The sequence below is a fragment of the Centruroides vittatus genome, unplaced genomic scaffold, assembly GCF_030686945.1.
Source record: "Centruroides vittatus isolate TY-2023 unplaced genomic scaffold, ASM3068694v2 scaffold_576, whole genome shotgun sequence".
Taxonomy (NCBI): domain Eukaryota; kingdom Metazoa; phylum Arthropoda; class Arachnida; order Scorpiones; family Buthidae; genus Centruroides; species Centruroides vittatus.
The window spans coordinates 1,911,928-1,929,472 of record NW_027122713.1 but is presented as its reverse complement, the minus strand read 5'-3'; the positions used below and the strand labels follow the sequence as shown (position 1 = coordinate 1,929,472).

General features: G+C 26.0%; 1 protein-coding gene across 1 annotated transcript in view; it reads right to left on the bottom strand.

The window, feature by feature from the left end:
• Window positions 1-17,545, bottom strand: part of LOC136989454 (uncharacterized) — a 105,531-nt gene that overhangs the window by 25,440 nt on the left and 62,546 nt on the right. Inside the window, exon 2 of the mRNA XM_067287608.1 lies at window positions 100-530. Coding sequence (XP_067143709.1) covers window positions 100-530 — 431 coding nt within the window. The remainder of the gene's footprint in view (window positions 1-99; window positions 531-17,545) is intronic.

Sequence of the window (17,545 nt, the reverse complement as noted above, 5' to 3'; positions counted from 1 at the left end):
AAAAAAATTACAGGTGAAGAATTTAAATCAGGAAATAATCGTTTGAAATTATCATCTTCATTATCCCCCCTTTTCTTTCGTTTTTCTTTTTATTTTTACACTTGTCTTTGTAATTTTCGTCTTCCTGCTTTTTCATTTTTCTTCTATCTTCTTCTTCTTCCTTTCTTCTATTTTTTCCTTCTTTCCTCTTTTTCTTTCTGTTTCTTCTTCCTCCTCTCTGTTTCTTTCTTCTTTTCTTTTCTTCTTTTCCCCCTGTTTCTTTCTTCTTAGTTTTTTTCTTCTTTTTTTTGTTCTTCTTCTTCCCACCTCTTTTTCCTTTCCTCTTTTTTCCTTCTTCTTCACTCTTCTTTTCTCTCCCATCTGTTTTCCTTCCTCTTCTTTTTTTCTTTTCTCTTTTTATCCCTCTTCTTCCTTTTTTTCTCCCCTCTTTTTCTTTCTTCTTTTCTCTTCTTTTTTCTTTCCTGTTCTCTTCCTTCTTCTCTCTTCCTTCTTCTCTCCTCCTTTTTTCTTCCACTTTTTTGTTTCTTCTTCTTTATAAAGAATACATAAACTTCAAGTCTGCATTTGGATCTTCTTTATGTAAACAACCGAGCTGTAAATATATAAAAATATCTTCTTATAAAACATACAGTACAGTGTTTCAAGTTGCAATTTTACATAAACTATTTTACAAATTAATTATTTATTAAATTCATTTATTTACATTTACTTTATTTGATTGGCTTTTCTTATCTATTTTTATTTTATTTTTCTTATTAATTAACTATTTGCTCACATTTTTCATTTTTAACGTAAATTTATTTTTATTTTATTTCATTTTATTTACACATATTTACTCTCTCTCTTATTATTTATTGTATCAATATTTTATTTTTCTTTAACATAATTAAACTTAAACGTATTTATTTTTCTTATTTACTACAGTTTAACTGCTTTATTTTAGTAATTGTTTAATTATGAATATAATTAACTTTCCTGATGAAATATTTATTTATCGTCGTGAATTGATATCTTGCATACATTACACGAAAGAATTAGGACTGTATAAAGCCATATACCTAACTTGAATATACAGTATAAAAGGGGTATATAAGTGTATATAATATGGTTAGGGTAAGGGTAAAGAAAAGTGTGATACATGTATAAAGTGATGGATAAGGGTAAAGAAAAGTGTGATACATGTATAAAGTGATGGATAAGGGTATTGTTTCCTTACTCTTATCATATCTATACATTTACTGGGCTGCAAATTTCAAATTGCAGACCTATACAGTGCCAATTTCGCCTGCCTGTTCTTCGTTAATCTCGAGAATTGAGTTAGATGACCTGCATGACTCGATTATTACCAGGAGAAGTGTGATTTACAGAGACAATACACCACCAAAATTCATACCAAATGTGGAAATCTGAGGAGCCGGAGACACCGTTTAATGGATATCCGGTGTAGACCGGAAGCTATGTGACTTTTTCTACATTAAAATATGATTAAAAATTGCAGTCTGGCATTGCGATGATGTCACAATAAATAAATAATCGCTTGTCGTCTTTACACTTTTCTTATGTTATTTTCTATATTTTTAAATTTTGTATACATGTATTCGATATATCCTTATCAGTGTACTAAATATGTTATATTTTCTTTATATATATATTACATATTTATCATCTTTATACCTTCTTTGTATCATTCCTTACAAGTTTTCACTGTATATCTATTAACTATAATATTTTCTATATGTTTATCATCATACAGGTACACAAAACATGTAAACACGTAAAAAATATTATAGGAAAGATGTAAAGATTTTATTGATAAATATATAGACAGATATAAGGTGGTAGATCATAGCAGATAATATAGTGACAGATATAAGGGAGGTATAAAGAGATGGATATACAAAAATTGAACGGGTATAGGAAATAAAATAAGAAAAAGTGTAAGGATAGATGTTATATGAAATGTTTAGAGGGTATGAAACAAAGATATAAAAATTGAATGGTATAGAAAAAAGAAATTGATTGTTATAAATATATAAAGATAGTAGATATAAAAATGATATAAAGGAGGTATTTTGAAAAGGCATAAAGTTTAAAAGGAAGTTAAAAATATATAAAAAAATATATAAGGGATAAGGATATGAAAAGGTATAAAGAAGGATAAAATGACAAGAAAAAAATTAGTAAATAAATTATACATGATATTACTTTCTGTACAGGCATAGTGTACATTAATTTCTTCTGTGTATACAATTATACTTACATCGAACGCGACTTTACATTATTTATAACTAAATCACACCAAAATTAATCTATATTTTAAATTCAATTTATTAAAATATACACGTTTTAATTTTTAATTGTTTTATTTTACCTCCATATTAATTAATTACACAAGCATTTTGTGTCATTTATATGTATAAATATGGCGGATCTGTCGGATTTAAAAAAACAAAATGTATAAAAATTGAAGTGTAAAAATATCTGAAAAATTTAGAAGCATATTTGAAAAATAAAGAGGAAAAAATTGAAGTTTACATAGAAATAGATTTTAAAAAAACAAAAGTATAAAGGTGCAGGAAAAAATATCCAAATTTTTAAGACATGTTTTTAATTTTTTTTCCTCAAAACTACTTCAAAACTTTTCTTTAAATTGTAGAATATATAAATTTCTATACATAAAAATAATTTGAATGTAAAGTAAAGGAAGAGGAAGAAGAAGAAGTAGAAGAAAAAAAGAATTCTTCAAGTACTAATCTGCTAAAGTAAAACATCTGCAATACTTTTGTAACGGATGCAATTCACTAAATCACGTTCATTAAAGTAATTTTGGTATAAATTCATTCTGAACGATGTATACTGTTTCGATCTTATTATTATTATTTTCATTTTTTATTTTACTTCATAAAGAAAAATAGACAAAAGGAATAAAACTGGACATTAATGTAAGTTGTTCGCGAACAATACTTTGTAATTGCAGACTCTAATAACTGCTCTTAGGCACAGGTAATGACATCAATTAAATCGAAGTACACATCACACTACTATCCTCCTGTTTACGATCAGTTAATGGAAGTTAATGACTTCATTCTACCACGTGTCTAACCACATCGTTTCATTCTGGGTAGCAATATACTGGAATCAAGACACAACACTATTTTACGGAATATAAAATCTACAAAGCGTAACCGTGATTGGTTAACCATTGCAAATATTATATTCTTGAAGATTAATGAGAATCCAGATTTATGACTTAATTCTATTATGGATTTACTGTCAACAGTAATTTAACCTTTGACAAGAATTTCTGATATCTTATTGAATGTGTTATATTGTTGCTAATTTTTGTAAAAGTGTAATGCATTTAATACATAACAATATACTTTTCATGTTAATAATTGTTATTCTTCGTGTTTAATAAAAGTTATTTGATGTAATTCTGTAATATAGTCATTTTTTTATAATTGGAATATCAAGAAATTTCTAAGCACTATTACACTACAAACATCAGAAAATTCATTAAACCGCAAGCAATTTTATGTTGTATAAACACTCTCAGCACAAGGTAAACACCGCTGCAACTCAAGCACTATCAGCACAGAGCAAGCATCGTTACATGTCAAGCACTATGAACAGCATTACAATACGACACCATCAACACACAAACAATGCATCTCAAGCACCATAAATATAACATACCACTATGCATTGCGAATTATTAACATATTTTGAGCATTTTAACATCGTAATCACCATAAACATAACATTGCCCCATTACATCACGAGTACCATATGTACCATATAAACACCATTCCGTTACGAGCACCACAAGTACTGTGTAAATATCCTCCACCACGTGATCCATAAGTAGATATAGACACCATTCCACCACGAGCACTACGAGTACATTATATAAACGCCATTCCAGCGCGAGCACCACAATACTATGTAAATACCACTCCATCATGCACACCATAAGTACTATATAAACATCATTTCAGCGCGAGCATCACAAGCACGATATAAACTTAATTACAACATGAGCACTATTAACACAACATGGACACATTGTAGCAGTGCAATGGTACTTTCAATGCAATGATGAGTCATCAACGTTACATAAGCACCATTGTACTATAAACACTATAAACTCTAGACCCTAAGAATTACATAAGGTAATTGAAGGAATTGCAAAGGACACATCATAAAGGATTATATATTAATTAAAGAGCTTCGTTAATATGTAACTCGTTATAACGATTATGCTTATTTTGTATTTTAAATTAAATTATTTGGAAAATATTATTCGTGTTTTTAAGCCAATCAGAAAAACTAAATTACAGATAATTTATTAAATTCACAACCTCGCTATTACGTTTAGCGTTATAACGATAACTTTTTCATGTGCTAAAAACTTGAAAAAATAAAATATATATATATATATCAGACTTTCATACACTAGTTTACGTGTTTAATTAATAATTAAATAATATAATAACTTTCTTAGAATATTGTTATAACCAGGTTTTTATATAAACGATATTATACAGAAATTAAATATATTAAATTCCATTCGTTATAATGAATTTCTTATTAACGGGAATCTATTTTAATACTTAAATGCCTACAGATAAATTCTTGTTTATAAGTTATTCGTTATGACAAGTGCTTTCATTATAAAGAATAACTTATCACATAAAGTTTAGAGGAAATAAATTCAATTAAGTGGCGTAATATTTAGCATCGTTATATCAAGAACAAGTAAATCTGATGGAAAAAAATGAAACTAAACAACTTATTATGTGTTACCATAACTATGTCAACCATTATATCATTTCCCTCGTTATAACGATATCATTTACAGATATTTTATAATTAAAATATCACTCGTAACAACGTTTTCTTGCACAACGACACACAGCATTTCCGTTATTAACATGATTCTTATCTCATTACGTACCTCGTTATATCCAGTAATTCACTAAAAGAATTATCGTAGATAAATATATAATAACATGACATTTAGTGTTATTGTATCGAATAAGTTAAATATATCTAATAAAAAAATTTAAGCGATTAAATAAAATATCGTTCATTACAAAACTTTCATTATAACGACCCATTAAACACTTGTTATTAATAAAACTCTTACACCTCGTAATAACGATACTCGTTACAACGATTTACGAATTAAATAACTGAAGTAATAAACAGATATAACGTTAACTTTTTAAAAATCAGATTATAAGAAATTTCTGTTTAATATTAAACTTTATTTGTTTTAATTTTTCAATTTTTAAATAATTTTTATTACTTTAATTTTTTCACTTTAATTTTTGAAATTCTTTACAACTTTCAACATTTTACTTATTGGTTTTTTACTAATTTTTCCAGTTTAATTTTTAATTTTTTTTTGTTTTTTTACAAACTTTCATTACCTTAATTTTAAATTATTTTCTTAAATTATCGTCAAAAGATTTTTATTGTTGTTATGATAAGAATTATTTTTTTGCCTTAACTTAATTTAAATTTGCAGAAATTTTACTTCAATTAACGTAATTTATCAAAACATTTCTATTTAAGGATTAATTATATTCATTACTTAAATTAAAGATATTTAAAGAAAAAAAAATAAGACTTAGGAAGAAAATAAAGGAAAATGTTCGAATAATCTCAGACTTAACGGAATGTTCGAGTTAAAGTTAAAAGCGAAAGACTATTTATCATATCAAACAAAATAAATTTAATTAAAATTAAAATAAAGAAAATATGTCTTGTACAAATGAGATATTCTTAAAGAATTTCATTAAATGCGGGATAAAAAAAAGGGAGAAGAGACCAAGAGAGGGAAACTAAATCTTACTTTTGATGAATTTACATCAAAGAGAATTGAAACGAAATTCTTTAATTTTTTCACAAATTTAATTTTTTCTTTGTACTAAAGTTTAAACGTAAACTTATAAACAGGTCACATGTTAATATTTTACGTCTTACTGTCAAACCTGTGAACCACGGCCGAATCACAAAAACATAAAAAATGGCCGTTGTTTGGAGGTTATCTCGTATGCATTACGAGTATTTACTGGTGTAAAATGGCCGCCGTTTAGAGGTGGCCGTTGATGGAGGTTCGGTTGTTTATATTTTTCGAGGAAGGAAAATAAAAATGCACATTTATATTATATCAAGTATAAGTACAGTATACACATGCATATATTATATTATAGTACGCGTGTCGTTATAACTAGGAAATCGCTATAAAGGAGGCAATATATTTGTAAAACTAAATAATTTTTATTCATTTATACATTATATAAGAATTTATTACGAGTAGTATAATATATATATATATATATGTCACTTGTTATAACGACATGTTATAACTGCCTCTTCGTTATCATTAGCTTTAGTTATATTTATGAGTCGTGGTAATGATTGTAAATTATAGCGTTTTTAAATAAAAATTAAATTATTTAATTACAAAAAATATATTAAATAATACAAGAATACAGTTTGAATAACATAACATTGTACAGAATTCTATATTAAACATATAAAATTAGGTAATCCTTAATTAAACCTAAACATGCTTACCTGAACGTTATACATTTATACTATCATTTATAACTGCAAATTCTTGTTTAAATTGAACGTTTGACGTATATATTTAACACGCTTTATAAATTATACATATTTATGTACTCTAATGTACATTATTTATGTGATCTAGAACTACAGAACGGTTGTAGATGTAAGGAATTTAAGATTAGAAGTCCTTTAATATACTCAAGTTGTCGTTATTTTTTAAAAATATTTTAAAATTTAACATATTTATAACATTTAAAACATCTATAATTACATTACGTGAGTGTGTAATGCGCATAAAGTGAATACAGTACTGTACATAATGTACAGGGATATTAATTTGCATAAGGTACACAGGCATGTAAATGAAGAATTGCAGAAATTTACAATAACTTATACAGCATATATACACGTATACATTTTACGCGAGAAATGAGATTGGTATATGAAGTGGCACATGTTAAACGTGAGTAAACTCACTTGGAATGAAAATTGATCGATTTACAAACGAGAAAAATTAATAGAATATAACTAATTAAGAGTTAAAATAATATATGTACTGTACAAATATACATAAAATCAGAAATTGCATCTTTTAGTAGTAAATTACTGGCGTCGTCAATAGAAACATTTCATCTCAATCCCTTGAGATCTTCGTTTACAAGAGCGGCTAATGTCTGTCTGTTGCTAACTGACTCGTTGAATCAATGAAAATCTCTTGGAAATACTCACAATCTCACTACTCATTCTTTGAATGGTTTTGCAGGATTGAATAAAACCGACTAAACAAGGGGGAGGAAAGGTTTTTAATCAGAAAAAATCTCCATCAGAAATGAAGCTTACAACGTTATTGCCAAGAGTAAACAAAATTTATTTATTTTATTTTTATTATTTTTTTATATTCCATTTCATTAAAATCCAAAGCAATCATTTACTATCACGGCACGAAAAATTTTAAAAAATTCCTTTCCTCTCCCTCCCCCATTCTTAATTTATTTTCTAGCAATTGTACTTTGATTTACAAGAAGAATATCCTTACAGAAATTACATAATTAGCAAATTTTTGCTATTTTATAAATTAAATATTGTTTTAGACCGTTAAAGTTTAATTGACAATTTTTTTGTTCAACCGTTAATTTTTAAAACGTCAGTTTCGTCGTTACGTGTGTGTGTGTGTGTGTGTGTGTGTGATTGGTTGTCGTTTAAAATGTCGTTTTTTTATATTTTAAAATTATATTTACGTTAAAGAAAACTAGATACAGGGCCCTATAACAGGCCGTTCTTCTCGATCAAATAATAGTACATGGTAAAATTTGAGGCCTCTAAGCTATGGACTCATAACCAGAGGCCCTAAGCTGAACTTGTTTAGCTTATATGCAAATTTGGTTTTGACTATAAGAGTACAGTTTAGGGCCTCACGCTTTTAATCTATTATTTAATATAAGGGAAGGGCCTCTTACGTACAGCTTAGGGCCACAGTAGGTCTACTTACATTTATATAAATATGTTTTCTAGTAATTAAATAGGTAAGGTTACGATTATTAAAATTAGGAGAGCTGCCTAAAAACTGGCATAAATAATAGATTTTTTTGTATCAAAATTGTTAATATAAACGTAATTTTTCTAAAAGTGTAAATGACAAATATTTGGTCTAATAATTTACATTTAAATCAGTTAACGAATCAGTTTCGATGATGTGCACTACGATTGGTTGAAAGTTTAAAACGTCGATTTTTTAATTTTAAATTTATATTTTTGTTAAACTGGACTAGAAACGACTGAATAATATCTAGATTTATATAAATCATCGATTATTTTCGTTAAAAATCTATACAAATTTACCTATAAAAATACTCTTATGTCATATTCGTCTTATGTAAAATTAAAATTAGAATTTTATATTTATATTCGTTTTATACGAAAAGGATATTTTAGAATTTATGAATAGTTCATGTAAGGTAATAGCTACATGACTATAGAATAGGTAAATCGAAGAAGAATTGGCTCAAGTTCAAATAAAACTCAAGTTATGTCATGCAGTTGATGAATGTATCTAAGATTTATGGATGGATGATCTTTCAAATTTTTAAAATATAAAAGAAAAATATATTCTTTACGTATTAAAATTTGGGTTTTTTTAAACTTAATACCTTTATTTCGTTATTTTGAGATGATTAAATTTCATTTAATAAATCGTTCCAGAGTCTAGTGATAAGCTAATTTAATAAGGGAATTAGTTTGAAGATAAGAGAAAAAAATCGAATTGGATGAGATTGTCAAAGAACATTGGAAAAGTAATAAGATATAGAAAAATGATGGCTAGGAAAAGAATAACAAGAAACAAAAGGTTTAGGAGAGAGAGAGAATTGAAACAGAGATTGAGAAAATGTGAGGAAGATGCTAAGGAAAAGGATGCGGAAGATAAAATAGCAATAGTGAAGATAAGGAAAAAATAATTGAGTAAGGAAGTGGAAAAGGAGTAGAGTCAACAAATTAAGTGAGGAAGGCTAAAGTAAGAGAAGAAATCGAATCAGTAGAAAGAATAAAACGAGAAAAAAATAATGTAAGTAAAAATAAATATTGAAACACTACGCAAGTAATAAAATAAAATAAAGATATATATATATATATATGTATATTTTATACAAAATATAAAATTATATTAAAGAGAATAAGTTGAATTATGTAAAAAAATTTTAAAAAATGCTATAAATAAAACAAGAATCGACAGAATTTCAAGAATGTTTTATAAATGATTATTAATTAAATTTTTTTTAAATATTTTAAAATACGTATTAAATAATGAAAGAAAATAAGTGAAGATTTGATAAGAAGTTATGAGGCAGAAAAGAGTAATTAAATCAGAAAAAAAAATTAAAAATAAATTGAAGAATTATTAAAATAATTGCTATATTAATAGTACAATCTATCAGATGATGAACTGAATATAGTAAATTAAAAATATGGATTTTTTAAACAATTTTTATAACTCTTAATGTGTGTTATCTAATACTGATATCTTGTCGTTTAAATGAAGTTAAATGCGTTTAAATTTATATAGAATTAGATGTATGATATTAATAAAAGAAGAAAGATCATCAGAGATATAAAAGATACGAAAGCAGATAAAATTGTAAAATGACAAGAAAAACTATGATAGTTGTTGAATAGTTTCCTTAATTCATTTACTTTCTTGCAGAAAAACAAAAATGAAAAAGAGAAAATACAAGAAAGAAAAAGAAGGAAAATGAAGATGAGGTAGAAGAAGAGTTAGAAGAAAATGAAGACAGCAGAAGAGGAAATAGAATAAAATGAAGAAGGAATTAGACGGAGACAGGAAAAAAAATGAAAAAGGAAGCGTGAAAAGGAAAATTACAGAACGGAAATTTAGCGCACAAAATCTGCAAAATAAAAGATAGGTTAAACTTAGTAAAATAGTTAATGGTAGGTATAAAAAGAAGAAAAATTGGACAAGAAATTGAAAGAATGAAGAGCAATTACCAAATGAAAAAGTGTAAAATGAAAGAGTATTGAAAGTAAATATTGAAGAAACATTATTCGATAATAAAAAAATGATAAAATAATGAAGCTGATAGAGAAAGTAATTGAGTAAAATAAAGAAAATGAAATAAGAAAATTGAGTAAAGAAAACTTAAATTTTACCAATAGATTGGAAAAGAGAAATATTGAAATTTACTTTAAATTAGGATGTGTTGAAAACAGCAAAGAACATCAGCAAACTAAAAAAAAATGAAAATAAACAAATATTCAAATTCATTATAAAATTCTTAAGTTTTAATTATGAAAATTTGAAAGCAAACATAAATAATTGACGTTGTTAACTTTCCAGTTAGGAAGCTATTCTTGGACATATTCCATATGATTAACTAAAGAAATAGTTTTATCACAATAATTTTTAGTTTATGATAGTCACTTAATTAACTTTAACCCATTAAAATCCTTTAAACAACTTCATTTAGTGGTGTACAGAAGATGTTTCTGATTCAAAACGTTTACCAAAGTTAATAAAGTAGAAAACGACGATCATAAAGTATTATTTTTCTCCAGTTATTTAAGTAAATAAATTAAAAATTTTGAAACATTAATCCTTTATGGATAGTTTAGAAATAATGGAGGCACTTAACTGAATGGAAATTTATAATTTTTTACTTTATTTTATTCTCGGATAAAGACGAGTAAATGTTACAAGAACCAAGTGTCAAAGTGTAGATTTGCTTGGCTTAACAATTTTCCTTAATTGTTCATTCTGGTATAACATATATGCTAAGTAGTATACGATGGTATTTATGCTACATCGACTTCGAGATGACTTTTCAATGAAGTTAACTCTAGAATGAACACATCTTCTGCAAAGTTAACGTGCTGTCTACATAAAGCTACCTCATGCGAATGTTAGTATATCGTCATTTGTAAGCTACTGTATATTACTGGAAGATCCTTCAACGTAAAAATGTAAGGAATTTTACTACTTAACAGTATTACAATGATTCTGAATTAAAAAATAAGAATGTAAATTTAAAAAAGAATTTTCTCAACTAAATACTGTAAGATGCTTCTACAGCAAACTAGTAAGTGATTTTTGTAACCCAAGAGCATTGGAATATTCAAATCTAATATTTTAAGAGTGCTTTCAAGGAAAGAATTTTTTCAAAAAAATTTCATCTTTTTCACTTTAACTGAAATACGAATTTAAACTCAAAGAAAATAATAATAATAATTTGCCGGCGTATAAGATGCACCCCATTTACAGTATTTTCCGAGAAAAAGTGCGCGTTATACGTCGGCACGCATGATATATTTTCAACGAGACGGTGTAAAATACTGCTTAAAACAGTACAAAACAGTGTAAAAATATTTTTAATCCAACGAAATAAAAATTCTGTTAAACTAGCAAAACATGGATTTTGCAATTTAAGAAAGAAAGAAGTTTTCCATCGAAATATAAAAAGTGCTTATAAAGTAAGAAAATAAGAATTAAAACCCAGAAAAACCAGCTCGTGTTCGACTGGGCCCAGAGGAGTATCATATTTGAGTGAAAAAAATCAAACACGGTAACAATACTTCTAAAGTAACAAAATAAGACGTTTTCAACTCAAGGTAAAAATTTTTTTCAACAGAACTTGATAAAAATGCTTCTAAAGTAACAAATTGAACAATCTTCCAGTCCAAAAACGTAAGAATATTTCAACCTAACGATGAAAGAATGCTTCTAAAGTAACAAAAATAAGGATTTAAAACTAGAAAATTACATTTTTTTTTTCTGTACAGTAAGAAAATTAGAAATTTTTAATTCAACAAAGTAAGAACGTCCGAAGCTAAGAATGAAAAATATTTAGCGAAGATTTGTGTAACTTTCCTCGCAAAAATGTTAAAATTGTATGTGGCGCCATCTGTTACGAAATTTTTTAAAAAAACATTTTATATAATTAATTATTATAAAATGGCAATGGCAAAGGGTAGAGAGGGATTTTATTTTTTTAAAAAAAGAAAGAAAATGTAAATGATAATAACGAGTAAAGTCTTCATTAAGTTCGATCTCACTCGAGATACCATGCGTGACTCCCTCGACCTTTTACCACCGAAATTCAACAGCATCAATACTTCTAATAATGAAACCTCCATTGAAAATTTCAGAAATTTTTGACAAATGGCACAAGCGTTATTAAGCTTTAAGGTTGTTGAAGAAAATCGTGCCCACATCTATAGTACACACACACACACACAAAAAAAAAAACAAATTTTTTACATTTCTCGAAGTTCCAATGCTCCCAAGTCCAAAAATGTAAACATTTTTGGGGGTGAGGTCATTTTTTTTACCCATCGCCGTACATTCCCTCTGTTATATATAACAGCAGGAAGAGTGAAATGCTTTTAGAGTAACAAAAATAAGAATGTCAACTGATAAAAGTAAATTTTTTTCTACCAAGATAAGGTGAAACTGCTTCTAAAGCAACATACTAGATAATTTTTCAAGCGAAGAACACGCGAATATTTAAATTTAACAGTTTAACAATGCTTCTAAGGTAACAAAAATAAAAATTTAAATTCGAAGTTAAATATTTTTTTTAAAAAAAGGAACAAGGTAAATTACTGCTAAACTAATAAAACAGAGGTTTTCTTTCAATTTCTCGAAGAAAAGAGATAAATATGCTACTAAAGTTACAAGGTAAACTATTTTTAAATTAAGAACGTAAAGGTATTTAATTTTTAACAAATTAAGAATGCTTCTAACAAAAATAAGTATTTAAAGTGAAAAAAGTAAAAAATCTTTCAATAAAATAAGGTAAAGTGCTGCTAAAGAATTAAAATTATAGATTCTTAAACGAATAAAGTAAGAATTCTTTTCGATATAAAAAGCAAACATGCTTATAAAGTAAGAACTCAAACTCAAAAAAGTAAGGATTTTTTCAACAAAACAAGGTAAAAATGCTATTAAAATAACGAAACAAAAATTTGTCTAACTGAAGAACGTAACATCACACACAAATCAACAGCGAAAATTTCACACACAAATTTTTTCTGATCAAAGGAAGTGCTACACATAAATTACAACAATCAAGAAGATCATTAATTAATATCGAGCATGGAGAGAAAAAAAGGGGATGAGTATATTATTTTTTAATCATTTAATTAATATTAATGTTTCCTTGTTAATAGTAACTATTTTGTTAATTAAAGTAGAGGAAAAGTAGAAGAAAAATTTATCAAGGCAGAAAATTACATTACGCATATGCTTATCTAATTATTTTATTTTACTTCATTAGTAGGTGTATAATTATCCGAGCTTTCTCAGGTTATCTTTTGCTTTTAAAGGCTAAATGCGATATCATTATTTATCCTATAATGGGAAGCCATTTTTGGTTTGTTATCTCTTCGTCCAATCGCTGAAACAAGAGGTTTAAGTAATTAACTTTTACTTGTTGTTGTTGTCGTCGTCGTCGTCGTCGTAGTAGTATTTTTTTATTTTATTTTATTTATTTACTTGTTTAAGGGTGGAAGAGGATGTTCATCTTGTCGATTTAATGAAGACAACAAGTCGACAGAGGATTTGGTGTCAAGACATCATTAATCGTGCAGATACATCATGCGACACGTCTAATAAAAGCGATTCGTCTTTAGCTAATTTACAAACAAAAGAAGAGCATCTAAAGATGCTGAGGATCACGAGAAGAAGAGGAAGGAGGAGGAAGAAAAAAACTAAATAAAAAGAAAGCTGTTTTCAATAGCACCATTCAGCTCTTATCTTGTATATCGTGTAAAGGTATCGATCTCATTCGCGTGTCTCTAGATTTGAATGTTGCAAGTAATTAAATTTGGGCGGAGTCACGTTTTGTAACTTAAACAAGCAATTGAGATCATCTAACTCGTCGCTTCGTCTTCTACTCCCCAATTCTACGATTTTGAGCGGAGTCATATGGTTTGCTAGGCTTCTCTCATTGAATAAATTATGTCTGACACGTTTATCTACCTAATTTTAATATAAATTCGTTCCAATTTTAGAAAGAAAATTGCTGATTTACCGCTCCAATTCTTGTTTAAATTGAGTTATATTCGTGTTAAAGTCGATTGAGTTCGCTTAACTATATTTATTTTATTTTATGCTAAATTTAAATTTTTTAAGAAGAAAAAAATAACAAAGATCCATCAAAAATTTACATTAATCTGATAAATAGATTTAAATTATATCAATTATTTATATTAATTCAATTGGTTTAGCTGTTTAATGCCTATAATTACGATAAAGATCAATAAAACTAACTTATTAAATGAATAAACTCGTTAATTATTTATATTAATGTGAGATATTTAATGCCTTTTAATAAAATAATTAATATTTTTAAACAATTTATAATTATTAATTTAAAAAACGATAAGAAAAGCGCTAAAAATAATCTTGCTCAACGTTTTGGTTCAGTAAATAGAAGCAAGTATATGGAGAAAATATATTTACGTTTTCCGTTAATCCGATTGGTTAAGGTATTAGTGATGCAACAATTACGATATTAATGAATGAATGAATGACGTAAATCGGCTAGCATTATTGCGTAATTCATTCGGATTAACGTAAAATAGTAATATATTTAACGTTCTAATTTACGTATATTAGATTATTAACGATTAAATATTTTATGTTAAATATTATATTTAAAAATATATAAAACTTATTTTATTAATTAAAAGAGTACTTAATAATTAATTTAGTTTTACATATTATTTATATTTGTTAGTTTAATAGTTTATTTTTTTTATATTAATCATTAAATAAGTTAATTATAATTAAAATTTTAATTTTATTTTCAAAAAATTAATTAAATGTATTTATTTAAAATTATAGTAGATCTATAACACTACAGGTTTTATAATTTTAAATAATAAAATGTATAACTATAAAATGAATAAAAAGGAAGAAAAATAAAATGTAAAAAATGCAGTTTTACAGGGGAAAAAAATTTAATTTTATAAAATAAATTTTCATTTATTTATATTTTGTTAAAGGTTTTTTAGTTTTATTACAAGAAAAAAAATAAATATATTTTTTTTCTTTAGTTGTTCACTTTTAATTTATTAATTAGCTGGTCTTTTTTGCTGTTTCGTCATCGATTTGCATACTTATTAATTATTTGAGAGGAAAAGTATTTTATTTCCGCTTATGAATATTTTACTTTGATATTTTTCTCAACATTTTACTCTTTGCTTCATTAATGAAAACGTCGTTAATCCAATTAAATTGTTCGAATCAACATTAATAAAATGCAGAAATAAAAAAAAGAGAAACTGATATTCTTCTTCTTCCCTCTTCTTTTTCTGTCTTCATCTTCTTTATTCTTCTTGTTCTCTTATCTCTGTTTTTATCCTTGTTTATTATTCTTTCTTTTTTGTCTTCACATTCTTTACTCCTTTTCTTCTCTCTTTCTTCCACTTCTACGTACTTCTTGTTCTTTCTTCCTTCTACTCTTCTTCTTCTTCTTCTCCTTCTTTCTTACTCTTATATCTTGTTCTTTTTTTTTTTCTTTTCCTCTTCTTTATCTTCTTACATTATCTAACTTCTCTCTTCTTCTTAACTATTATTTCTTTCTTTTTTCTTTTCTTCTTTCTCTGTCTTCATCTTCTTTGTTTTTGTTCTTTTTTAAATTTTAGCCTTGTTTATTTATTTTTTACTTTTTGTCTTCATTTTCTTTAAATCTCCTTTCTTCTTCTACATACTTTATGTTCTTTCTTTTTTCTTCTCTTCATCTTCTTACTTTTTAGCCTTGTTCTTTCTTGTGTTTTTCTTTCTTCTTTATCTTTTTACTTTGTCTAACTTCTTTCTTCTTCCTCTTAATCCTTGTTTATTTCTTCCTTTCTTCCTTATTTCTCTATCTTCATTTTATTTTTATTTTTTCGTCGTTCTTCTTCTTTTTCTTCTTCTTCTTCTTCTTTATTCTTTCTTCACTTTTCTTTTATTTCCTTTTCATTTTATCTTTCTCTTAAAGTCTCAATTTTTGAAAATTTAAAAGTGTTATATAACAAAGACGACTACAACAACAACAACGATAATATTTTTAATATTTTGAAAATTAATGACCGAAATTTAATGAAATTATTTTAAAATTATACCTTAATTATTTAATCAAACTAAATTTAAAATGTGTAGAATTAAATTACAATTTATAAATAATGTAATTTAAATATTTGAAAAAACATATAATTATGTGAAGAATACATTTAATCTTCTCACAGTTATCATTAAAACATTTTACTTTTTATACTTTGTTAAATTCTGATATTTGTATATTTTAAAGTTAAATTTTAAAAAATAAATAAAACTCAATCGTTAAAATAACTCGCTTACAGATAGTAAAATGTAATTTGAATTGTTTAAAACAATCGCAAAGGTGATGAAAATTAATAAATAAAAGCATTATAAACACAGGTAGACCTCTGCTTAATGTGTGTAATATAATCTGGAAATTTTAATGACGAATAATGACATCGTAAATTTCTTAGAAACGATTGGTTAAAAATATGAATTTTTAAACTTTAATCGATTTCCTGTGACTGATTGGTTGAATATTCAAAAATAGGAAGATGTGTACAAACTTTTAATAATTTATTAACCAATTATCGTTGTGATAAGAAAATTTTTGTTAAAATGTCTTAAAATTTTATCTTACATATTTAACAAAGAACTTGCTATGTTTACAAGTCTTAATTTTATTTATTATTTATTCATGTTATTATTTTTAATAACAGTTTCTACTAAAAATTTTCAATTTTTCTAGATTTTAATAGATATTTATATTAATACTTATCAAAATTAATGGTATTAAAATGTTTTAAAATAAAAATTCAATACACATTTCCCATAAGTAACATTTATTATTTTTTCAGTAAGTATGAAGTTTAGGGCATACTCGAATAAAATTAAATATGTTTCTAGAATAAGGAAAGTAGTTATTAAGATTTTTAAATGTAGAATGTTTGTAAGTTAAAACAATAAAATTTTAATGATTCAGTGATAATTTAATAACGTATAAATCTGCTCAAATTTAATGGAGATTTTGGCTAAGATATTGGTGAAATGATTGAAAAACCTGAAAAAGTATTTTAACAAAGCCATTTTTGTACACGAAAATTACAAAAATTAATGATATTCTACAAGAAAAGTTTAAAATTTCAAATATATTTTTGAACTGCAGAGTGTAGAAAGTAATGAAAGCCAGGGTGATCCTCTTCTAATCATGAGGACAATGGTAGATAAAATAGGAAAAGCACTTCAAAACTCTATTATTTGAGTAAAAATTTTACTAAATCTAGAATTTTCGCATAGAAAAGAACAAAGTAATACAAATAAGCAATATAATATATAATTTGCGTTTAACTTTCAAGGAAGATGAGGGATAAAATTTTACGTTAAAGAAAACTTGGTTAAGATAGAGATTTTTAGAATTTTTAGACTTTTCAG